The 25,797-nt window shown below is 46.2% G+C and overlaps 1 protein-coding gene across 5 annotated transcripts in view; it reads right to left on the reverse strand.

The window, feature by feature from the left end:
* Positions 1-25,797, reverse strand: part of DEPTOR (DEP domain containing MTOR interacting protein) — a 142,435-nt gene that overhangs the window by 114,927 nt on the left and 1,711 nt on the right. The window contains exons 2-3 of one of the 5 annotated variants that reach the window (XM_043539143.1): positions 2,685-2,945; positions 2,049-2,144 (exon numbers count right to left, since the gene is read on the reverse strand). In XM_043539143.1, coding sequence (XP_043395078.1) covers positions 2,049-2,134 — 86 coding nt within the window. In that variant the 5' untranslated portion in view covers positions 2,135-2,144; positions 2,685-2,945. The other 4 variants (XM_043539145.1, XM_043539144.1, XM_007063397.4 and 1 more) reach the window with 4 other exon arrangements.

Consider the following 25,797-nt stretch of genomic DNA (forward strand, 5'->3'; position numbering starts at 1 on the left):
GAGCCCTCACCCCTCTTGCATCCCAACCCACTGCCTCAGCCTGGAGCTCCCTCTCGCACTCTGAATGCCTCATTTCTGGCCCCATCCCAGAGCCCACACCCCCAGCTGGAGCCCACACCCCCTCCCACACCCCAGCCCCCTGAGCCAGCCCAGTGAAAATGAGCAAGTGAGTGAGGGTGGGGAGAGCGAGCAACAGAAGGAGAGGGGGGATGGAGTGAGCGGGGGCAGAGCAAGGGTGTTCGGTTTTGTGTGAGTAGAAAGTTGGCAACCCTATTGGCAGGGCACCACAGCAGCACTCCTGGCCATAATGGGTGCATGGGAGGTGGCTGACCCCACTACAACTTCTGCAGCAGTGGTGAGGTGAGTCTCCAAGGGTCAGATTTTTAGACGTATTTAGGTGCAGAGGGGTGCCTAGTGGCATTTTCAACGGAGCCTATTGCCTATCTGTCTCTTTAAGCACTGACCTCTTTAAGCACTTTAACGTACCTTTAAAAACTTGGCCCCAACAGCTGAAGCTAAGATTCCTAAGCTAATTGCTAAGAAAATTTATACATACCAGTTTAGAATAAGAACCAAAACCCAAGGGCCTGATCGTCATCTGATGCAAATCAGCACTGCTTCACTGACTCGGGAACTACACCAATTTAAACCAGCTGAGAATCTGGCCAGCATAAGTAACCCCCCCAAAAAAACCTACTAGCTATGAAAATGTCTTCTGAACTAGCATTTTAAAACTGAAGAGGATTCCTAAACGTTCTGCTTTAGCACTAATTATTTTCTTAGTTTAACTGCCAATGGCACATACTATTAAGATCAGTTTGTATTTTAAAATATGTAACTTTGTTAGTCTGAATATTTGACTTCTATTGAGATGAAATCAAGAAACTTTGGTTCTCATCTTAACAGCTCCCAGATCAAGCAACATTTTCAAAATTATGAATGAAAAATATTAAACCAGCATTTTCAAATTTTCAGCAAATAATTTAAGAAAACTTCTGGCAAACACTGCTATTACCTCTTTCTGATTATACCACTATCATACAATCTTCTATATTTCCTCAATCACAAGTTATGTTAACAGTGAGAATTTGGAAGCTTTAAATTTTCTTCTTTATTGCTCTGTGTAATGCATAGGAATTTGGTCAACAGATTCAAAAGTAAAAAAACCTTAATAAAAAAAGACTGTGTTGGAATAATGCAGAAAGACTTTGGATCTAAGAGACTAAAAAAACCTGGATCTTAATAGAGGTTTATTCTATCCATCTAACTTAATCATTTTTATAGTGCCAATCATATTTGAAGAGCTGGACCAGAAATCTATTAAAATCTATTTTTTAATTATTCCTCTTCTGGTTTTGCCTTTTAAAACCTCTTTGCTGACCTGCTGTCACCTTCCCCTGCGTCCTCAGATAGTACAGCTATGACCAAATTAGAAGTCCCTAAACAGAACAGAAAGCTGCCCCTGGACTGTAGCAGTCTCAGTAAATATTGCAAGGATGATATAACTCATTACCCCAGCCAGGCCTGCAATACTATTTACATATAGCCCAATTCCTAGCTGAAACAGCAGAGCAGAGCAGCTGTGACAGGCTGAAAGCAGGAGTTTTTAAGAGTCTAATTGAAGCACACACAAGAACCCTTCTTTCCCAAACGTGTGTGCTTTAGCAGGTCTGGAAGAGATATGTGTGCACGGATAATTTGGGTTTTGAGAGGGTGAGGCACACAAATTCACAGAGGTTGCGGTTCTGATTCTGCTATCACTTACATCAGGTTCACACCATTGACATCAGTGGAGCTACTTCTGCTTCACACCAGTGGGAAACCAGAATCAGACCCTACAGGGTTGCACCTGTGCAACCGAGAACAAAATTTGAGCCATTGATTTAAACGGAGTTAATCCAGATTTACACCACTGTGAAGTAAAAAAAAAAAAACCTGGCCCTTTAGCTGGCCGTTTAACAGCAATTTCCTTAAGTACAGGAGCAAAGGAGTTTCCCCTTTTAGAGTCTGCAGTAATGCTTGTGCGGGAGGAAGGAGCCATCTCCTACCGTAACTGCTCCCCAGTGAGCAAGACTTCGGCCATGTGCTCCAGCTCAGCAGCCTTCTGCTGCATGCTGCCCATGTCCTCCTCCATCGCGGCCAGCCTGCCAGGGACATACAAGAGGGCTAAGGGAGGCTGCTGCTCTCAGCACTGGATGACTGGGCTGGTTTAATATGCTCGTTAAATGACAACTAGGCTAGGTTAAATGACAACATAAATACATCCCAACCTCCCCCCCCCCCCCGCAACCTTATTAAAATCCCCTTCCTTCCCCGCAAACCCAGTAACTAAACATATCCTTAATCTGCATCGCACAAAGGGAACATTTCAGTCCAGTTCTAGTCTCCTGCAGGGTCTGCTCCGTTTTAATTAAGTCCCATCGATCGGTTACTTTGATTGCGTTTCCCAGCGCTGCAAAGCTGCAAGGGTGATTTTTATTTTGCAGCACATCGTTGCATGGCTACTTGTCTGGCTTCTCAAAAGAGAAGAGCTGCGCTTTTAAATTCCTGCATACAATTTGTTTTTGACAGCTCAAAGGACACACGCTTTCTGCTCAGCTTCCCTTTGCAAAAAGCCTTTCTGAGAGACTGACTTCCCCGTCTGCTGGTTCCTAACAGAAGATCCACGCCTCACTTTCGCTTACCTTGATTGTGCAGGTCACCTTTCCTTTGTGGAGATAAAGAAAGATCCCACCAATTTCCTTGCTACTGTGTCACAGCCAGCGAGAGAGAGAGACACGTGGTTGCAGCAGCAGGTCCAGCCAAGACAGCAGCGTCCCCCTCTGTCTATCACATTGCTCACAACTGCTTCCTCCAGCATGGAAAAGACTGAATGTCACAGCGAAAGTCGTAGCAGACAAGGTTTGAGGGCGGAGGGGGGAGACCCTATGTTTATCACAAGCGACCTTTGAGACGGCAGAGTGCAGCCTAAGCTACCGAGCAACAGGAGAGGTGCTCTGAGGACTCAGGATACAGCTAACACACCCTCCCCTGCACCCCACCCTCTTGCAAGGAAAACTCCAGCTGTTCCTGTCCTCACTCTCCATACAGAGTTTTCCCTTCCTGCATTTCTTTGTCTACAGCAACTAAAAATAAGGGGGTGGGGAGGAGGGAGGGGGAAAAGAGAGAAGAATATATAGACATCCTTTAGAACCAAATTCCCTGCCCTACTCCTCTAATTTTGCCTTGACCCCTCGTACTGAGTGCAGAGCTCCCAGTGTGATCCTCCTCCTAAATCACCCTAGACTTTTCCTTCTGGGGCTTTTTCCCTTGCTCAGTATAGGGGTCTTTGGTGAGGGAGCACTAGAAAGCAGAAACCCAGCCAAGTGTGCAGAATTGTGCTAGTCTGCTGCAGTACCTGGTTCCTGGCCGAAGTACAATGCCTCTCAGGTTGCACAGAATGTACCTTGGCAGCTATCCTTGGGTAGTTACAAAGAGGAATCTAAGTCCAAATTCTAAGCACTCCAGCCTATAATTTGAACTGCCCCTTATCTCTAGCACTTTGTATTCCTGGTCACCTGTTAGGCAAACTCTAAGTAGGGTATTCATCAGAAACAGCTCCCCACTCCCAGTTCTTTGCATACCCAGTCAAAAGGGGGTGCTAAATTCCAACAAGTACAGAAAAAAACCCAGAAACTTCCCACATGGGAGACAGATTTCAAGTGCACCTATAGTACATCTTGCAGAATCTGCTTTCACCCCACTCACCTAGGGTTGCCAACTTTCTAATTGCACAAAAAGGAACACCCTTGCCCTGCCCCTGCGCCCCACACTCTGTCGCTCGCTCTCTCACACCCTCACTCATTTTCACTGGGCTGTGGGTTGGGAGGTGGTGAGGGCTCCAGCTGGGGGTGCGGGCTCTGGGGTGGGGCTGGGGCCAAGGGGTTTGGAGTGCAGAAGGGGGTGCGGGCTCTGGGGGGGAGTTTGGATGAGAGATGAGGTTCTGACCTGGAGCAGAGGGTTTGGGGTGTGGGCTCCGGCTGGGTGGCGCTTACCTCAGGCGGCTCCCAGTCGGTGGTGCAGGGGGCTAAGGCAGGCTACCTGGCTGCCCTGGCTCCACGCTGCTCCCAGAAGCGGTCGGCATGTCCGGTCCCTAGGCAGAGGCACAGCCAGGTGGCTCTGCACTGTGTGCGCTGCCCATGCCTGCAGGCGTCACCCACGTAGCTCCCATTGGCCGTGGTTCCCAGCCAATGGGAGCTGCAGAGCCGGCGCTGGGGGGAGGGGCAGCACACTGAGCTTTTCTGGTTGTTCCGGCGCCTAGGGGCCGGACATGCCGGCCACTTCCAGGGAGCTGTGCAGAGCCAGGGCAGGCAGGGAGCCTCTCTTAGCCCCGCTGCGCCGCCAACTGGACTTTTAACTTCTGCTGACTGGAGCCGCCAGGGTCCGTTTTCAAACAGGCGTCCCGGTCGAAAACCAGACGGCTGGCAACCCTACACTCACCCAGTAGTGTCCCTGCTCCAGAGGGAGACATGACTTTGGGAATTTCACCAAGCCTGACACTGCTTCGTATGTAAATACTCTATACAAATTTCAGCTGAATGCTCTTTAGTTACATGATGATATTCCTTTTTATTCCAGCCCACTTCAGGAGGATGAACTGGCCAGTGTATATTTTGGTTTCTTACATTTTCATGAATTCATAGACTTTAAGGCCATAGTGAACCATTTTGATCATCTAGTCTGACCTCCTGCATAACAAAGAATTTCAGCCAGTAATTCCTACATCAAAACCATATCTTGTGGTTGAGCTAAAGCATATTTCAAAAGAATGTTACATAGTTTAAATTACAGAGCATTTCTGAATAAAATGTGAATTTGGCTGACTTTTTTTTTAACTTAGAAATCTAGGAGAATGTCATTTTCTGTTCAGAATTATCTAAAGATTATGGAGTTGCATTTTTGTGCGGGTACACCTGACATCCAATTTATCACTTGTTACACATGTTGAAATTGAAGTTTCTTACACTATTTATAGAACATTACTGCATGGATGGGAAAGGTCTGAGGGTATCATGTTAGAGTGCTTCCCACTAAATATATATTCCAGTATTATGCATTTGTATCATTTCCTCAACATTCTAAAAGGGTAAATGTTTAAGCAGGTAAATTGTGACTCTGGGATTAACGAACTAGCTTCGTCATGCAAACGAGGAACTCAGAACACTAATTAAGAAGCAAACTTTGTGAATAAAAACTTGAGTATCACCTATCAAAGACGGGGGTTATTTTCACACAGGCAGTAGTGGATACTGCTTTGCACTCTACTTTCACCATCAGCTCTCGGGGTTGGCATGAGTGAGCATACATAAATTGGTTAGTCTCTAAGGTGCCACAAGTACTGCTTTTCTTTTTGCGAATACACACTAACACGGCTGTTACTCTGAAACCATACATACACTCTGTCTTGGGGAAAGCTCAGAATGATGAAGACATGTTTCAGGCACATAGAACAGATGGAGATCTACGGGTGGCACTGTGGCAGAAAGTGCAATGGATGGGAATGGTGTGATAAGTAGAGCAACCTGTTTTAAATACTGTTCAAGGAAGACCTTTTTGCAAACATTTGTTAGTCTGTGACTTTCTCACAAAGAGATGGTTACAAATATTCATGTATTTGTCATTTCTGCTATGTGATTAGTCATGTGAGTCACATAATATTGTTTCTCTTTCCCTGATTGGATGACTAGAACTACATAAGGACAATGACAGAACAAACCATTAAGGTATTGATTATTTAATGGAAAGGATGGGGGAGCTCTTTAGAGAGAAAAGGCATCAGATAAATAGGGTGAGGGATTTTAAACCATTTTAGTTTTTCCTCTCCTCTTTTTCCACGAGAGCAAGTATTATGTGGACCTCAGATTTTAAAATACCTGGTTCCTCCCTCATCGAGGGAGATAGAAAAATATAAACCAGATTTGTGGCTTTTCAGCTTTACTTTTATTTTAGCACAGATAAAAATTAAGTATATTTTTGATTTTTTATATATATTTATTTTACATACACACACACACTTATTTGCAAAGAATACAGTCACCTATTGTTGTCTCATAGCTGGCTAATTTTTCAAGTGCCAGGGGTCTGGCCAGGTATTGCCAACTCTCCCCTCATTTCATACTAAATATAATACCTTTTCCCATGGACAGATTGCATTTATTGGTGTTCATTTGTTGTAACCTTCAAAACATTGTTAAGACAATATAGTTTTCCCACTAAACAAGTCCAAACTAGTCAGACACATCAGTGCTTATATAATTAAAAGAATGGAACACATCAGGTTTCTAGGCTAAGCTGTTTGAGACATGTGACAAACCACAGGAAAAGTTAAGAAACTTTCAAACAGAGAAACTGCTTATTTTAAACTTCCCTGTCTCTAAAATATACTGTATAAGATCAAAATTCTTGCAAAGTTCATCAATAGCAGATGACAGTTTAAATCTTGTGCTGATTTGTTCTACCTTTTGCAAAGTTAGAATTGGGGTCTTATTTATTTAAATTCTTATACTTCACCCATCACCATAATAGTATCTGAGCTCTGATTGAAATAAAGCTTTGACAGGAAAGATAGTTTGATCCTTAGCTGTGTAGCGATGAGTGTTATCCGTAAAACAGACAATTATGTATATTAGCAAGGCATGTACTTCTTTTTATATTACCAATTAGTTAGTATTATATGATACTTAATTTTCTCACAGGCTGCAAGTGGTGATTAATTTCAGAAAAGTGGCAAGATACTACATGCGGATCCAAAATTGCAGGACATAGAGATACACATACACAGATATAGACTCTGTATGTTTTATACGGATGCTCTTGAACTTTTAGCCCTGGTCTACACTAGGACTTTAGGTCGAATTTAGCAGCATTAAATCGATGTAAACCTGCACCCGTCCACACGATGAAGCCCTTTATTTCGACTTAAAGGGCTCTTAAAATCGATTTCCGTACTCCACCCCTGACAAGTGGATTAGCGCTTAAATCGGCCTTGCCGGGTCGAATTTGGGGTACTGTGGACACAATTTGACGGTATTGGCCTCCGGGAGCTATCCCAGAGTGCTCCATTTTGACCGCTCTGGACAGCACTCTCAACTCAGATGCACTGGCCAGGTAGACAGGAAAAGAACCGCAAACTTTTGAATCTCATTTCCTGTTTGGCCAGCGTGGCAAGCTGCAGGTGACCATGCAGAGCTCATCAGCAGAGGTGACCATGATGGAGTCTCAGAATCGCAAGAGAGCTCCAGCATGGACCGAACGGGAGGTACGGGATCTGATCGCTGTACGGGGAGAGGAATCCGTGCTATCAGAACTCCGTTCCAGTTTTCGAAATGCCAAAACCTTTGTCAAAATCTCCCAGGGCATGAAGGACAGAGGCCATAACAGGGACCCGAAGCAGTGCCGCGTGAAACTGAAGGAGCTGAGGCAAGCCTACCAGAAAACCAGAGAGGCGAACGGCCGCTCCGGGTCAGAGCCCCAAACATGCCGCTTCTATGATGAGCTGCATGCCATTTTAGGGGGTTCAGCCACCACTACCCCAGCCGTGTTGTTTGACTCCTTCAATGGAGATGGAGGCAATACGGAAGCAGGTTTTGGGGACGAAGAAGATGATGATGATGATGAGGTTGTAGATAGCTCACAGCAAGCAAGCGGAGAAACCGGTTTTCCCGACAGCCAGGAACTGTTTCTCACCCTGGACCTGGAGCCAGTACCCCCCGAACCCACCCAAGGCTGCCTCCTGGACCCTGCAGGCGGAGAAGGGACTTCCGGTGAGTGTACCTTTTAAAATACTATACATGGTTTAAAAGCAAGCATGTGAAAGGATTACTTTGCCCTGGCATTCGCGGCTCTCCTGGATATACTCCCAAAGCCTTTGCAAAAGGTTTCTGGGGAGGGCAGACTTATTGCGTCCTTCATGGTAGGACACTTTACCACTCCAGGCCAGTAACACGTACTCGGGAATCATTGTACAACAAAGCATTGCAGTGTATGTTTGCTGGCGTTCAAACAACATCCGTTCTTTATCTCTCTGTGTTATCCTCAGGAGAGTGAGATCTAATCCATCGTCACCTGGTTGAAATAGGGTGCTTTTCTTCAGGGGACACTCAGAGGAGCGCATTCCTGCTGGGCTGTTTGCCTGCGGCTGAACAGAAATGTTCCCCGCTGTTAGCCACGGGGAGGGGGAGGGTTGAGGGGGTAGCCACGCTGTGGGGGGAGGCAAAATGCGACCTTGTAACAAAAGCACATGTGCTATGTATGTAATGTTAACAGCAAGGTTTACCCTGAAAGAGTGTAGCCAGTGTTTTATAAAATGTGTCTTTTTAAATACCGCTGTCCCTTTTTTTTTCCTCCACCAGCTGCATGTGTTTCAATGATCACAGGATCTTCTCCTTCCCAGAGGCTAGTGAAGATTAGAAAGAAAAAAAAAACGCACTCGAGATGAAATGTTCTCCGAGCTCATGCTGTCCTCCCACGCTGACAGAGCACAGACGAATGCGTGGAGGCAAATAATGTCAGAGTGCAGGAAAGCACAAAATGACCGGGAGGAGAGGTGACGGGCTGAAGAGAGTAAGTGGCGGGCTGAAGAGAGGGCTGAAGCTCGAATGTGGCGGCAGCGTGATGAGAGGAGGCAGGATTCAATGCTGAGGCTGCTGGAGGACCAAACCAGTATGCTCCAGTGTATGGATGAGCTGCAGCAAAGGCAGCTGGAGCACAGACTGCCACTACAGCCCCTGTGTAACCAACCGCCCTCCTCCCCAAGTTCCATAGCCTCCACACCCAGACGCCCAAGAACGTGGTGGGGGGCCACCAGCCAACCAGCCACTCCGCCACAGAGGATTGCCCAAAAAAAAGAAGGCTGTCATTCAATAAATTTTAAAGTTGTAAACTTTTAAAGTGCTGTGTGGCATTTTCCTTCCCTCCTCCACCACCCCTCCGGGGCTACCTTGGTAGTCATCCCCCTATTTGTGTGATGGATGAATAAAGAATGCATGAATGTGAAGCAACAATGACTTTATTGCCTCTGCAAGCGGTGATCGAAGGGAGGAGGAGAGGGTGGTTAGCTTACAGGGAAGTAGAGTGAACCAAGGGCGGGGGGTTTCATCAAGGAGAAACAAACAGAACTTTCACACCGTAGCCTGGCCAGTCATGAAACTGGTTTTCAAAGCCTCTCTGATGCGTACCGCGCCCTCCTGTGCTCTTCTAACCGCCCTGGTGTCTGGCTGCGCGTAACCAGCAGCCAGGCGATTTGCCTCAACCTCCCACCCCGCCATAAACGTCTCCCCCTTACTCTCACAGATATTGTGGAGCACACAGCAAGCAGTAATAACAGTGGGAATATTGGTTTCCCTGAGGTCTAAGCGAGTCAGTAAACTGCACCAGCACGCCTTTAAACGTCCAAATGCACATTCTACCACCATTCTGCACTTGCTCAGCCTGTAGTTGAACAGCTCCTGACTACTGTCCAGGCTGCCTGTGTACGGCTTCATGAGCCATGGCATTAAGGGGTAGGCTGGGTCCCCAAGGATACATATAGGCATTTCAACATCCCCAACAGTTATTTTCTGGTCTGGGAATAAAGTCCCTTCTTGCAGCTTTTGAAACAGACCAGAGTTCCTGAAGATGCGAGCGTCATGTACCTTTCCCGGCCATCCCACGTTGATGTTGGTGAAACGTCCCTTGTGATCCACCAGAGCTTGCAGCACTATTGAAAAGTACCCCTTGCGGTTTATGTACTCGCCGGCTTGGTGCTCCGGTGTCAAGATAGGGATATGGGTTCCGTCTATGGCCCCACCACAGTTAGGGAATCCCATTGCAGCAAAGCCATCCACTATGACCTGCACATTTCCCAGGGTCACTACCCTTGATATCAGCAGATCTTTGATTGCGTGGGCTACTTGCATCACAGCAGCCCCAACAGTAGATTTGCCCACTCCAAATTGATTCCCAACTGACCGGTAGCTGTCTGGCTTTGCAAGCTTCCACAGGGCTATTGCCACTCGCTTCTCAACTGTGAGGGCTGCTCTCATCTTGGTATTCATGCGCTTCAGGGCAGGGGAAAGCAAGTCACAAAGTTCCATGAAAGTGCCCTTACGCATGCGAAAGTTTCGCAGCCACTGGGAATCGTCCCAGGCCTGCAACACTATGCGGTCCCACCAGTCTGTGCTTGTTTCCTGAGCCCAGAATCGGCGTTCCACAGCATGAACCTGCCCCATTAGCACCATGATGCATGCATTGTCAGGGCCCATGCTTTCAGAGAAATCTGTGTCCATGTCCTGATCACTCACGTGACCGCGCTGACGTCGCCTCCTCGCCCGGTATCGCTTTGCCAGGTTCTGGTGCTGCATATACTGCTGGATAATGCGTGTGGTGTTTAATGTGCTCCTAATTGCCAAAGTGAGCTGAGCGGCCTCCATGCTTGCCTTGGTATGGCATCCGCACAGAAAAAAGGCGCGGAATGATTGTCTGCCGTTGCTCTGACGGAGGGAGGGGCGACTGACGACACGGCTTACAGGGTTGGCTTCAGGGAGCTAAAATCAACAAAGGGGGTGGCTTTACATCAAGGAGTATTTCAGGCAGGACTTCACGGAGGGTTCCAATAAGAAATGGTGCACCTAAATTATTGTTCTTATTGGAACAAGGAGGTTAGCCTGGCCTCTGATTGATACATGGCTAGATTTACCTCGCTGCACCTTCTCTGTGAGTGACTGCAGTGTGACCTAGAGAAATTAGTCCCCTAGATGGGGGAGGAGGCAAATGAGTACAAAACAAGTCTGGTCTATTTCTTGTTTTGATCCACTCCATCTATCTTTTACATCTTTGGCTGGCAGCAGACGGTGCAGAAGGACTGCATGCCATCCACATCTCATGGCTGCTCGGCAGAAGATGGTACAGTACGACTGCTAGCCATCCTCATCTCTTGCCTGCCTAGCAGAAGATGGTGCAATATGACTGCTAGCCATCGTCATCTCTTGCCTGCCCGGCAGAAGATGGTACAGTACGACTGCTAGCAATCCGTATTGCCTGCCTGCTCACCATAAGACGGTTCAATAGGACTGACTGCAGGACTAAAGAGAATGACCTGGTAAAGTCACTCCAAATTTAGTCCCTGCGCCCATGTCTGCCCAGGTGCTCCCAGCCGACGTGGCCAGGAGCACCTCGGACATGATGAGGACGGCTACCAGTCATACTGCACCGTCTGCTGCCAGAAGGCAATGGGTTGCTGCTACTGTGTAGCAATGCCGTACCGCATCTGCCAGCACCCAGGAGACATACGGTGACGGTTACCTGAGCGGGCTCCATGCTTGCGGTGGTATGGCGTCCGCACAGGTAACTCAGGAAGAAAGGCGCAAAACGATTGTCTGCCCTTGCTTTCACGGAGGGAGGGAGGGAAGGGGGGACTGACGATATGTACCCAGAACCACCCGCGACAATGTTTTAGCCCCATCAGGCATTGGGATCTCAACCCAGAATTCCAATGGGCAGCGGAGACTGCGGGAACTGTGGGATAGCTACCCACAGTGCAACGCTCCGGAAGTCGACTCTAGCCTCGGTACTGTGGAAGCACTCCGCCGAGTTAATGCACTTAATGCACTTCTGTGGGGACACACACACTCGAATATATAAAACCGATTTCTAAAAAACCGACTTCTATAAATTCGACCTTATTCCGTAGTGTAGACATACCCTTAGAGGCAGATTGTCAGCTGATTACATGCTATTTTCATATTAACATGACTGCATGCTTCACAGAGTGTTTATATTGTTGTGAATATCATTAGGTAGATTAACTGACAGGAAAAATGTGTTTAATCTATTAATAGATTAGAAAAAATAATGGTTTAGTGGGGATAAACCTGATAGAGACAACTTCTTAAAACTCAGTATGCCATAAATATGATTTCACTGCTATTGACTGCTTTGCAAAGTAGATGGAAAGCTTTTCCAATGAAGAAGAAAGCTACACCTTTAAGTGTGCAAAAATTAACCAATTTGGTTAATCCAGTCCATATTCACTGATCAAGGTAAAGGATTTTTAATGAAGCAACATTATAGAAACCTATTCTAACCTTATAGTAAATTATTTCTAATTAATAATGTGACTCAGACATAATATATCATGTAAAAATCATGTTTTGCGGACATTTTCTGAAGTGACTGCTCGTATCTGACATTTTATTACAAAACAAACTCTGTCCTCCTTCCCATGTTGATGAATGACACACAGTCCATGCCATGTCGATTATCTTGACTACTGTGACCTCCTCATCACTCGTTTTCCTGATATTCATATTTTTACCCCTCTGTCCATCCAAAATGCAGCAGCCATATATTCCTGGCCTGTTTATAAGATGGTTACTTTGCTCTTTGAAGCATTCCACTGGACTCCCCTTACCCATAGACCAAGTTTAAATTACTACTTAGCCTTGCCTTCAAACAACTGTGTCCAAACGTTTCCACTCTCCCTTTGATCTGCCAATTATGCCACTTGTTTCTTCCACTCATGTCTTCATACCACTCTGCATTAAATGATCTCCCAAATCCAGAAAGTCAAGGAAGTCAACAGAAACATCAGAAAGCAGTCTGTTAAATATGGGGGAAGATGCCTTAGAACTAGGGCCCTACCAAATTCACAGCCGTGAAAAACACGTCATGGACCATGAAATCTGGCCTTCCTTGTGAAATGTGGTCTTGTGTACTTTTACCCTACAGTATACAGATTTCACGGGAGAGACCAATGTTTCTCAAACTGGAGGTCCCGACCCAAAAGGATATTGCAGGGGCAGTAGTGGATTAGCCACTGGGCAGATGGGGCATATGCCGAGGGGCCCCGGCTGCCAGGGCGGGGGAAGCCCCTGCGCCCTGACCCTGCTCTGCGGCAGCAGTGCTGGGCAGCGGAAACCCCTCGCCAGTGGCCTCCGTCCCTGGCAGCAGCCACAGAATGGGGGAAGCCCCCCCTTCCCCAGTGGCCTCTGACCCCATTTGCAGCTGTGGGATGAGGGAAGCCCCCCCCCTCTCCCAACAGCCCTAGACCCCCTCCGCAGCAGAAGCCGGTTGGGGGCAGACCCACCTCCTCCCCAGAGGTGCCCATCCCCACCAGAGCAAGCCCTTGTGCCTGACCTGCTCTCTGGCAGAAGTGCCGGGCGGGAGAAGCCCCAGCACCCCAACCCTGGTCCCCCACAGAAGTGGGGGGGGGGTGGCAGAGGAAGTCCTGTCACTCAGACTTCCACTGCTGGCCTGGGACTGGAGGAGCTCTTACTCCCCACTGTAGCCCTGGAGCCGTGACATGGGGACAAAGCATCTCTGGTCTTGGGCCCATAGTTGGGGGAGGCAGAAAGGAGCAAAAGGGGTGGTGGGGCTGCAGTGGGGGTGGTGGAAAGGGGGGCACCCTGGGAGAAACAGGGACAGGCCCTGGGGAAAGGTCAGAAAGGGGTGGGACTGGGCAGGGGTGCAAACAGAAGTGGGGAATGGGGGCAGGGCCCCAAGCAGAAGGGATGGGGTGGGCCTCCCACTTGCTCTGGCCCACAGCCCCAGGAAACCTTAATCCACCTCTGTGTGTCGGGGGAGGGTCACAATATTATTGGGGGGGGGGGTCGTGGTATTGCCACCCTTACTTCTGCACTCCCTTTAGAAGTGGGTGGCCAGAGACCAGTGGCTGCTGGCTAGGAACCTAGCTCTGAAGCAGCACCCTGCCAGCAGCAGCGTGGAAGTAAGGATGGTGATACACTACCATGCCACCCTTACTTCTGCGCTGCTGTTGGCAGGGCACTGCCTTCAGAGCTGGGCTCCCGGCCAGCAGCTGCCGCTCTCTGGCTGCCCAGCTCTGAAGGCAGTGCCACCTCCAACAGCAGCTCAGGAGTAAGGGAGGCAGTACTAAGACCACCCCCTACAATAACCTTGCAACCACCTCCACACAACTCCCTTTTGGGTCAGGACCCTTACAGTTAAACCACCATGAAATTTCACATTTAAATATCTGAAATCAAGAAATTTATGATTTTTTAAATCCTATGACCGTGAAATTGACCAAAATGGACTGAATTTGGTAAGGCCCTCCTTAGAACATTTGAGAATTTTGTACAATTGCCCAGGTGTGTTTTTCTCCAGCTACGTTTATCTGATAGTGGTTATGACTTGTTCAATCTGGATATACAATTTTGGTTTGAGGAGCAGGGAGTTTGGTGGGATGCCAGCCAAGCAGCTGCTGCCATGATATGTGAAATCACAGTCCAGCTCTTTTATTAAAGAAAACTATAAGCTACAGCCATAAGCAAACAGCATTCTATAAAGCTAGAGTTTCAGCTTTGTCTCCCTAGTTTACCAAACAGGGACCATTCCCCATCTTTAACTCTATACTGCACAGAGACATCTAGAGGCTGAATAGTATGCTAGACATAAAAATGACAGGTTTCAGAGTAACAGCCGTGTTAGTCTGTATTCGCAAAAAGAAAAGGAGTACTTGTGGCACCTTAGAGACGAACCAATTTATTTGAGCATAAGCTTTCGTGAGCTACAGCTCACTTCATCGGATGCATACTGTGGAAAGTGTAGAAGATCTTTTATACACACAAAGCATGAAAAATACCTTCCCCCACCCCACTCTCCTGCTGGCAATAGCTTATCTAAAGTGATCACTCTCCTTACAATGTGTATGATAATCAAGTTGGGCCATTTCCAGCACAAATCCAGGTTTTCTCACCCCCCACCCCACACACAAACCCACTTACCAGCAGGAGAGTGGGTTTGTGAGGGGGGGGGGGGAGAAAACCTGGATTTGTGCTGGAAATGGCCCAACTTGATTATCATACACATTGTGAGGAGAGTGATCACTTTAGATAAGCTATTGCCAGCAGGAGAGTGGGGTGGGGGAAGGTATTTTTCATGCTTTGTGTGTATAAAAGATCTTCTACACTTTCCACAGTATGCATCCGATGAAGTGAGCTGTAGCTCACGAAAGCTTATGCTCAAATAAATTGGTTAGACATAAAAATATCACTCTAGTTGCTAGTGGCATCTGGTGGTACAGCATAGTCTTGCACAATGTAAATTTTGTCACCACTTTGGGCCAGAGTTGTAGGGAGAAGTTAACAACTCTTTGGTTACTCCTAGTTCCAAGTGTAGGTGTAATTCCAAGCTCACTTACACATACTCATGTTTCAGAGTAGCAGCCGTGTTAGTCTGTATTCCCAAAAAGAAAAGGAGTACTTGTGGCACCTTAGAGACTAACAAATTTATTTGAGCATGAGCTTTCGTGAGCTACAGCTCACTTCATCGGATGCATTCAGTGGAAAATACCTACATACTCATACATACTTATGTGTAACCATGGAAGCACGGCTGTGTGAAGTACATACCCACAGGGTTCAGGAGGGTTTATACTTGGCATGGCTAGCCCATGTCACTGCTGGTTGCTCAGTGCTGCTCATGCTACCCTGACTACACTACTCTTTTTAGCACACTAGCTCATTGAGCTAGTGCACATATGTCCATGAAAACTGGGAGTCACACCCCCAGCTCCATGTGTAGACATACCCTCAGAATGAATGGAGTCAGTCGAAGCTATTAAGACAATATCCACCAGTGTCTGTTCTTTTTAGCCTATGGTCCAAGTTTGTGTCCAGGTCTGGGTGGGCAAAACAATGATAAATGTCCAGCTGTTTATTTGGTCAAAAGGTAGTTTAGGGTCAGAATAACTGGCCACAAAATAGCAACGACAGGAAGAGATGAAATTGTAATTTATTGAAATTGTAATTTATCTGTTTAAGGTTGGTAACTGAAGTTGTAGCCTTTGTGCTATGAAACCTCCTTAGTTTATGAGGTATCTTTTTTTCAAGTGGCTCCTGGGCAATACCACTTGTTTTATTCATTAGGAAGCATACAGCACTGTGCATAATTTAAAGTGCTAAATATATAAAATGCTCTTAGCAGACCATGCATACAATTTGTTATCGCTAAGTGTTTAAGTATGTGGAAACTACTTAAAAAGAGGTGTTACTTGTATTTGTACCCCATCTTGTTGGATGATGGGTAGGAGAAATGGGGCATAATTAGGACCCGCCTTTTAGATTGGCACCTGTCTGCCAGGAGGCCAGCAGAAGAATAGATCTTCCCCAGAGGGAAACTCAAACAGCCAGGAAGGGCTAACAGGTTTTAAGCCACCTGCAGGTTCTAGAACACTGGGGTTATTTACCTTAAACAAGTGAGCACTTATATTATGTGAGCTTTTCCCCAATTCATTGAGTTGCTTTTTTAAAAAAAAAAATTGTCAAATAAATTGTTTTTACTAGGTATGTGTTAAATCAGTCTGCCACCATGTGGTTATTTTTGGAAGCTAGCTAGGAAGGGAAATGTAAATTAGAGATTTGTTATTTGTTGATGTTTGCGGGCGGGGGGAAGGATGGTGGTAAGTGAAGCTACTGGTTCTTTTATGAGAGGCATCTTTAAGAAACATGGAAGTATTATGCTGGGAGTTCAGTGAAAACTCATTGAAGCTAATGGGCTTAACAGCCACTCTTCATTCAGGATAAATGTAAGAAGCAAATAAGCTCCTTTTGGAATAAAATAGCTGAAACACAGGAGCCACCACCCAAAACACAGGGCACATGCAAAGCTAGTCAAGAGCTTTGTGGACAGAGGGGTTTCACTGGAGGGCTGACTGGAAATGCAGGGGGCTGCTTATTGTTTTTGGTGGAACTGTGTGTGTGTGTGCGTGCGCATGCACACACACGGAGTGAAAAGAGAACACAACAGAAGCAGACAAAGAAGGCAGGCAGAAGGTAAAGACAGCCAGAATCACACTTGTAGCATGATGCTAGGAGAGACCGCTTTTGCAGTGGAGTGTGGGCTGGCTGGCAAAAGAGGCTTGGAATATTGAGCAAAGAAACTGCCTCCTCTTGATTGATTCCTAGTGCATTCAGAGAAATACTTTTTACATTCTCTGTAAATAAATAGGATTCCATCAAAGAAATACCTGACTCCATCATCAATAGGGCCCTACCAAATTCACAGTCCACTTTGGTCAATTTCACAGTCGTAAGATTTTTAAAATTGTAAATTTCAATATTTCAGCTATTTAAATCTGAAATTTCACAGTGTTGTAATTTTAGGGGTCCTGGCTCAAAAGGGAGTTGGGGGGCGGGTCGCAAGGTTATTGTAGGGGGGTTTGTGGTATTGCTACTCTTACTTCTGTGCTGCTGCTGGCAGCGGCGCTGCCTTCAGAGCTAGCCTGCAGCTCTTCAGCTGCCCAGGAACCCAGCTCTGAAGGCAGAGCCACCACCACCAGCAGCACAGAAATAAGCATGGTATTGCCACCCTTACTTCTGCGCTGCTGATGGCAAGGCACCACTTTCAGAGCTGTGTGCCCTGCCAATAGCCACAAGTCTCCGGCCACCAGCCACCACTCTCCAGCCACCCAGGCAGCACAGAAGTAAGGATGGCAATACCACAGCCCCCCTAAAATAACCTTGCAACCCCCCTGCAACTCCCTTTTGGGTCAGAGCCCTCAATTTGAGAAACATTAATCTCCCCCATGAAATCTGTATAGTATAGGGTTAAAGCATCCAAAAGACCAGACTTCACGGTGGGAGACCAGATTTCACTGTCCATGACACGTTTTTCATGGCCTGTGGCTGTGAATTTGTTAGGGCCCTAATAATTTATTCCTAAACTCCTCCTAATGGAAATGAGCTGCAAGACACTGAACTGGCTAACTGCTTGGGTCACAAGGGGTAACAGAGGCTATAGATGACTGGAGTATCTTATCTGAATAAAAAGAAAAGGAGTACTTGTGGCACCTTAGAGACTAACATTTATTTGAGCATAAGCTTTCGTGTAGCTCACGAAAGCTTATGCTCAAATAAATTTGTTAGTCTCTCAGGTGCCACAAGTTCTCCTTTTCTTTTTGCGAATACAGACTAACACGGCTGCTACTCTGAGACTTATCTGAATAAAGTTTCCTATTTTATTGTATCTTTTCTGTTCTGAAAACAACTTGCAGCTAGGAGTGTTTGGCCAGCACTTCCTGGTCTCATAGCCCAGTTAGAAGTTTACTGAGGAGCCACAGAATGACAGAAATTTAATAGAACAAGCCTACAAAACAAGATTGGATCCTTTTTAAAGAAAAATCATAACATATTGCAGTACCAATCAATCCTCGTCTGTTTTTTGTTTGTTTGTTTGTTTTTTTAGCACCACTCTTAATTTGTGTGATGATCTATTACAGTGGTTTTCAACTTCTGCTCTGTAGGCTATGTCAAAGGGAGTCGCATCTCCATTTGAAATTTTGTAGGGGTCTTCAAATGAAAAAAGGTTGCAAATCACTAATCTATTACAACACAGTCCACAATTGCAGGCTATCCAATGCATTGTTGTTTCCCCAGCCAATAGGGCAACCGATGGAACAGGGCTTACCACACATGCTTTAGGGAAAGAGACCATATACCCAGTTTATGACAAGGACTCTGTCCTACTAGCTGCCTGAATTGTCCTAGTTTTCCATTTTGTCAGTCAAAACATTTTTTTCTTAACTATGAAATGTTGGTTCAAGATGTATCACAACACAGAGTAGACTGTGCTTTCTGTTGACAAGGAACAAACGGTCTGATGGGAATGAGTGTTTAATGTTATGAACAGTGGTTGGGGAGAAGAACCAAATGAGATTACACTTTCTTTAAGCTGTTTTTTCAAACAAGGTGAACGTTACTGACACTTGTTCAGTGATTCATGATTAACTAATTCAGATCACCAAGTTCCTGGTGAAAAAAAAATCCTCCACTCCAAAAAGATATGCTTGAGTCACTGAAGCTGACAATAGTGGCACCAATGCACCTTTAAAAGAATGTGTTCTTTTACAGGTATTTTATCACCCTATGATGTGTTGCCGCAAGGGTCCTGTGTTTAGATTATGGAATTGGAAATATACTTTAATTTTAGCTGAGTCATCCACTTGTCAAGACTCTTCTCATATGATACTTTATTCACTTTTAGTCTTCATTTTAATAGATCACGTGTTATCTAAAATTTACAAATTTATATATCAGATACACACATTCAGTCAAATCTACAAAAATCAATAGTGAACAGAATACTTTAAATTCATTGTATAATTGAGATTTTTTACATGATGTGAACATTAATACAATATTGCAAACAAGCATTTTTACTAAGTCTGTTTAGTATTACTATTAATGCTATTCTAAAAGTACAATGACTTGGAAGTGTGGGGGGGACAGTATTGTGTAAAATTGATCAAAAGTTTCATTGCACTGGGGGTTTGCAATGGGGGTTCAGGAGCAGAGCAAGGGGAGAGGAACAGGAGCTAGAATGAGTAATAGCATGTTCTTCTAAGCTTTTAGTCCCCTCCGTAGAAGACTTTCTAGTCCCCCCTGTTCCCCACCTTAATGACAGCTGGGGACAGAGCAGATCTTTGTTCAGAAACTTGGCTTAGGCCCACCCCACAGTAGATCTCTCCTGCATTCTCTGCCTCCAGATGGCCCACACGATGGCTCCTTTTGCAACAGGATTTACAAACATGTTTAACTAAATGTCCCCCAAGCGACTCCTGAGGCAAAAGCAAAGCTCCCCTCTGGCATGCGGGCGAGGTCCATGCCAAGACAGTTGAGCAGGCCACAGAGAAACCAGGCTCCCATCCAGCATGTGGGCGAGGTCTGTGCAGAGATGGTTAAGGAGGCCACATGGAAGCTCCCTTCATTGAGGAGAGACCAGAATAAATGGCATGGAACCAGGTGTTTTTCAGGGCCCCCATCCCTCCCCATGTCTTCCTTAGGCACAGGACCCTTATTCCCACAGCATTCAGTGCAAAGAGGAAAGTTTCACTGGACTCTTGGCGGAAGGCAAGTTTTCTTCCTACCAACCAGGAGGAAGAGATTCCTGATCCCAGCCAGCACATAGGCAAGGTCTGTGGTGAGATGGTTGAGAAGGCTCCAGAGCGCCCCCTCCATCCCCACATGCTGCTTTATCTGCGAGGAGTCAACTGCAGAGCTTGAATTACAAGGAAGTGTGGGGGGTGGAGGGGAGCTTGCTACTTTTAAGAGCCACCTCACTTCTGCCTTATTCAGGGATGCAGCCAGGAAGTGATTTGGCCCTCTTTCTTCTCACCAATGTTCCCTGCACGCACAGCCACACAGAAATCTTCCATCCACTTCACAGGCCACTGACAAGTTCCTCTGTCCATGGGCAGGTGCTGCAAGGGCTGGGCCAGTGACTTACCCTGAGTGGGGCTCCGTGATTGCTAGGGATGGAGGTGAGAGTGGGACCCAGAAGGGCTGGAGTGGCCACCATGGTGCTCAGGGTGAGGCAGGGGGGAAGGTAGGAACCAGGGCAATTGGGCTGGGGCCAGATGCAGCCAGCCCTAGCAAGAGAAACACAAACTGTTAGGATCCTGCACTTAGGACGGAAGAATCCCATGCACCGCTACAGACTAGGGACCGAATGGCTAGGCAGCAGTTCTGCAGAAAAGGACCTACAGGTTACAGTAGACGAGAAGCTGGATATGGGTCAACAGTGTGCCCTTGTTGCCAAGAAGCTTAACGGCATTTTGGGCTGTATAAGTAGGGGCATTGCCAGCATATCGAGGGACGTGATCATTCCCTCTATTCGACATTGGTGAGGCCTCATCTGGAGTACTGTGTCCAGTTTTGGGCCCCACGCTACAAGAAGGATGTGGAAAAATTGGGAAGTCTCCAGCGGAGGGCTACAAAAATGATTAGGGGACTGGAACACATGACTTATGAGGAGAGGCTGAGGGAACTGGGATTGTTTAGTCTGCGGAAGAGAAGAATGAGGGGGGATTTGATAGTTGCTTTCAACTACCTGAAAGGGGGTTCCAAAGAGGATGGATCTAGACTGTTCTCAGTGGTAGCAGATGACAGAACGAGGACTAATGGTCTCAAGTTGCAGTGGGGGAGGTTTAGGTTGGATATTAGGAAAAACTTTTTCACTAGGAGGGTGGGGAAGAACTGGAATGCGTTACCTAGGGAGGTGGTGGAATCTCCTTCCTTTGAAGTTTTTAAGGTCAGGCTTGACAAAGCCCTGGCTGGGATGATTTAGTTGGGGATTGGTCCTGCTTTGAGCAGGGGGTTGGACTAGATGACCTCCTGAGGTCCCTTCCAACCCTGATATTCTATGATTCTACCCCCCTTCCCAGCTGAGAGCAGGTGGCACCCCTGCAGAGTCTCAGTAGCTTCCCTTGCACTGCATGCAGAGCACCAACCCTATCTCTTCCCTATCCCTGACAGTCTCCCACTCCCCATGCAGAACACCCACTGACTCTCCACCCTGTTCTTGACACCTGGGCCTCCCCCCAGCCTCACTTCATCCCACTTCTCATCAGAACACACACACACACCCTCTCCCGCTGACACACCCATTCCCACCTCCCCCTGCAGAGCAGCCATCCTGGCTCCCCTCACTCCCATTGAGAACAAGCATCTCAACACGTCTTCCTGTCCCTGCCTCCAACTTCCCATCTCTTCCCTGCTGTCCTTGACTCTCCCCCTGGGCGTGAGCTAAGCCCCAGCAGCATGGTAGCTGGGTTGCAAAGTGGCTCCCTGTGGTGGAAGTGTTTGGCCCGCTTAGATGGGGCCCTGTAATCCTGTGGGAGCCCATCTCCTGCTGGTGCCCTCCCTCCTCCTGGGCTCAGCCAGGCTGTGCTCACGTCCATCTAGAGTGGTTGGGGGAAGTCGGAGGGGGTGAGGCAAGCCCAGGAGTCTGGAGCAGTGCAGCCAGTGACCTCGATCCCAATGAGCACCCTCCATGACATTTCCCTTAATTACAACTCTATATCCTTTCATGGAGTTAGGGCATCAGGGTAAGGATCTGAGCCTGGGGGTCACAATTAAATCAGAGTCATCCAGAGGGCCTGCTCCTGACACAAGTAGTCTTCACTCACCAGGTCTCTCAATGAAGTCAGTGCGAATATTCAAGTAAGAGATTTCAGTAAAATGGAAAAAATATTCAGGGTCATGTGGGTGTAAATGAGGGCAGAATATGGACCACAATGGGCCAGTTATTGAACAAGATGAAGTGGCCAGACTCCCATTGAGAGTAGCTAGGCTCTAAGCAATTTTGAATGTCTACTTCATTGAGATGCTCAATGGGAGCGGTTGGGCACTGAGCTCTATTGAAAATCTGGCCCAGTGTGTCCATCAGGACTGGAAACTCATTGCACTCAACATTTGTGTTTTGGAAAAGAATGTGAACCAGTCACTCCTTGATCTGCACAAGCTGGCAACTGACAAGAATGACCCTCATTTGTGTGACTTCATTGAAACTCACTTGATTGTGAGTTTGGTGTGTTTAAAAGAGGAAGTTGGGCCTGTGTTCTAAAAATAAAATGTCCTTTCATTTAGGACCCCTACTTCTCCCCCCCATAATTTGAGCATTAGCAGCTGCCAGGGGCGGGGGGGGACGGACAGACGACAGAGGGGAAGTATCTTACAGGTCATATAGTTATTACCCTTTTTCTTAGGGAAATATGTAGGATACATGCGTTCAGACTCTGTCCTTTCAGTCTCTCCCCCTCCACCAGTAACGCATTCTTGCCTCCTTCTCAGGAACTCAGTCCCTCAAGCACAGGGACTAGAGAAGTATATTGCTTACAATCAGATCTTAAAAGAACACCACAAAATTTCTAGGTCTGCTATATGTCAAAAAATCCTGATGCCTTCAAAACTCTTGTGGCAATCTTAAAACTTTTCATGTGAGAGTCTCAAGATCCTCTAAAGAGAATGAGAAATCTCTAAAGCTGGGGCTTGGAGCAACATCTCAGACTGTCAACTAAGCTTTCTAGAATTTGCAGTTGACACAAAAGTTTGTCAATAATGAAGAGGACAGCTCGTTGATTCAGAGTGATCTGTACTGCTCAGGCCTTGTCTACACTGCCACTTTACAGCGCTGCAACTTTCTCACTCAGGTGTGTGAAGAGACACCCACCGAGCGCCGCAAGTTTCAGTGCTGTAAAGTGGCAGTGTAGAAAAGTGCACCAGAGCTCCCAGCACTCCCACTTTAGTGTTGTGTTTAAGAGCCTTCTGGAAAGTAACTGTTTTTACTTCTGTTTAAAGGCTAGTGTTGCCAATTCTAATGCCAATTCAATTTGTCATGCGTCTCATGATAATGATTGTTTTCCTTAAAGTCTCAGCTCCTGGAGTCAAGTGGATATATGTGATTATTTCAGCCTTCATTTTTAAAGAAAAAGGAAGTTTCTAGCTCTCATGGCTGTGGAAAAAGCATCAAAATCTGACCCCAGTGCATCCTAAAGGCTCAAAAGGCAGAAGGCAAATAAAAAGAACACAAAATCTATTATTTTTACATAATCTCATGATTTTTGAGCATTTGGCATTGGCAATACTGTGAAAATTACTTGAAAATGTCAGTTTCACTCTGTTTAAGATCAGTTTCTAGTCTATTATCTGTAGTGCCATAACACCCAGAGCCCCAGGCAGGCACAGTACAAACTCACAGGGCCTTACCCTAGTAGTATGTTTCCAAAGTTAAATGATCTATTCTAACCTTGGTGAACTGAAAGAAGTGATTGCAAATAATTAGATTTTTCTATTATTGTTTCAATTATTGTATTCAAGAGTTAGTAACAAAGTAAGAATATACATTAAAATTTTAAACCTAACCAATGTCCCTTAAGTCAGCAGTTCTGAACCAGAGGTCCGAGGCTCCCTTGGGGGCCACGAGCAGGTTTCAGGGGGGCCGCCAAGCAGAGCCAGCATTAGACTCACTGGGGATCAGGGCAGAAAGCTGGAGCCCTGCCACCTGGGGCTGAAGTCAAAATCTAAGCAATTTAGCTTTGCAGGACCCCCTGCGGTATGGGACCCTGGGGCAATTGCTCAGCTTGCTACCCCTCTCCCCAATGCTGACCCTGGCTTTTATATGCAGAAAAACAGTTGTTATGGCCCAGGTAGGCCATTGAGTTTTTAATAGTGTGTTGGGAGGAGCCTCAGAAAGAAAAGGGTTGAGAACCCCTGCCTTAAGTGACTTGACAAGATATGAGAACGTTAGTATTAGAGCTGAGTGGGTCTAATATTGATTTAATTCTCTTTTATATAGAAATTAGATAAAGTGTTCCTATCAGCTAATTTCTACGTTTTTTGTTTGGTTTTTTTTTTTTTGGCAGATAAAAACAAAACAAAAAAACATATCCTAGAGTTTTCAGGTGCCTAAGTAGCCCCTGGAATCACAGTTAAATTTGCCCCCCTCACCCGCACCCCATCTGAAATGGCGCCTCTGACAGGGTGCCCCGCTAACACTTAAGTTTCTTTTCAATTCTCTAGGGATAAATTTAATCCTCCTCAACCTCTCTAGGGATGATTTACTGCTTTCTGCATCCCACCGTGAACATTGTCCGACTTGGAGGGGACTAAGAAAGGGAATCGCTGTGAATTTTCATGGTTGGACCTTTCATATCAGAGAGGGTGACTCTTCCTCAGACAACTGCATTATGTCCAGGGTTTTTTCCTGGCTGTTGCTCACTTGCTAAGCAGTTTGAAAGGCAAGACGGAAATCTAGGAAATCCATAAATTTCATGTCAGGGCTTTGCTGCAAGTGGTTTGAGTTGAGTAGCACTATTAAACTTGACAAAGAGTCCTGTGGCACCTTATAGACTAAAAAATGTATTGGAGCATAAGCTTTAGTGGGTGAATATCCACTTCGTTGGATGCATGTAGTAGAAAAGTCTATAAGGTGCCACAGGACTCTTTACCACTTTTACAGATCCAGACTAACATGGCTACCCCTCCGATACTGTTAAACTTGTACATCTTTTCAGCTTTGGAAGCTCTCATGAAGAAATCTCCAGAATGATAGCTGGTCCTAAGCTGAGGCTCAGAGCAAAGATCTGGTCTGCCTGTCATGGAGATGGAGAAGACCCCACTGTGAAGACTGACATAGAGGATCCTAAGAAGAAAGTTCATGGGTAAGATAGGACTTTCTTTTCTTGGCAACAGCAAGGACTTCAATGAGAAGATCACTGGCTGAAGGGCTCATGCAGTTGGAAAGCAGACAGAATCTTTTCCCAGCACCAGGTAAGAAGGTTCTCTTTCCTGTGAGGCATTTCTCTGCCTGCATTATCAGAGGCACCGTGGATTCTGAAAAGCCTTTACGTGTTGCATTTAATTAATGTTTAGAGAGCTTGGGTGGGGGTTATGTCTGGTGATTGTAAAGGCCATTTCCATTGAGTTCTGTATCACTTTCTGGTCATTAAAATACAGTTATAAGAGAAAGTTCTGTAAAAAATAAAACCTTCATACTCAGCAGATCTGCTTCCTGTATGATCTGAGTTTTATATGGTCTTTTATAGGATTTAACATTGCATTGATCATGCTCAATGGGGCCTTTTTCTGATCTCAGTCCTGTGTGAAGTAGATAATTAGTATCCCATTTTACAGTTGGAGAAGCCCAGGCATAGAGAGATTGTAGACTGATACTCAAGTGGTGCTGAACATCCACAACTCCCAGCATCTTCAATTGGCGGGGGCAGGAAATCAGGCCTTAAATGCCTTACTTATGGTTATACAGAAGACCTGCTGCAGAGGTGAGCACAGGATTCAGAGCTCCTGACTCCCAGACCTGTGTGTGCTCTACCCATCTTCATGTTCCTTAGACAACCACGTGAGGGACTCAGTAGTAGAAGGTTATGTGAGGGTGTCTATTACCTAACTTAATTCGCTCATCCACTGTGCAGTCTGCTTTTTGGACGTGAGAGTGCTCCTGATTACATTAACCTAACATCTGTGCCAT

This window comes from Chelonia mydas, chromosome 2, assembly GCF_015237465.2.
Source record: "Chelonia mydas isolate rCheMyd1 chromosome 2, rCheMyd1.pri.v2, whole genome shotgun sequence".
NCBI classification, from domain to species: Eukaryota; Metazoa; Chordata; order Testudines; family Cheloniidae; genus Chelonia; species Chelonia mydas.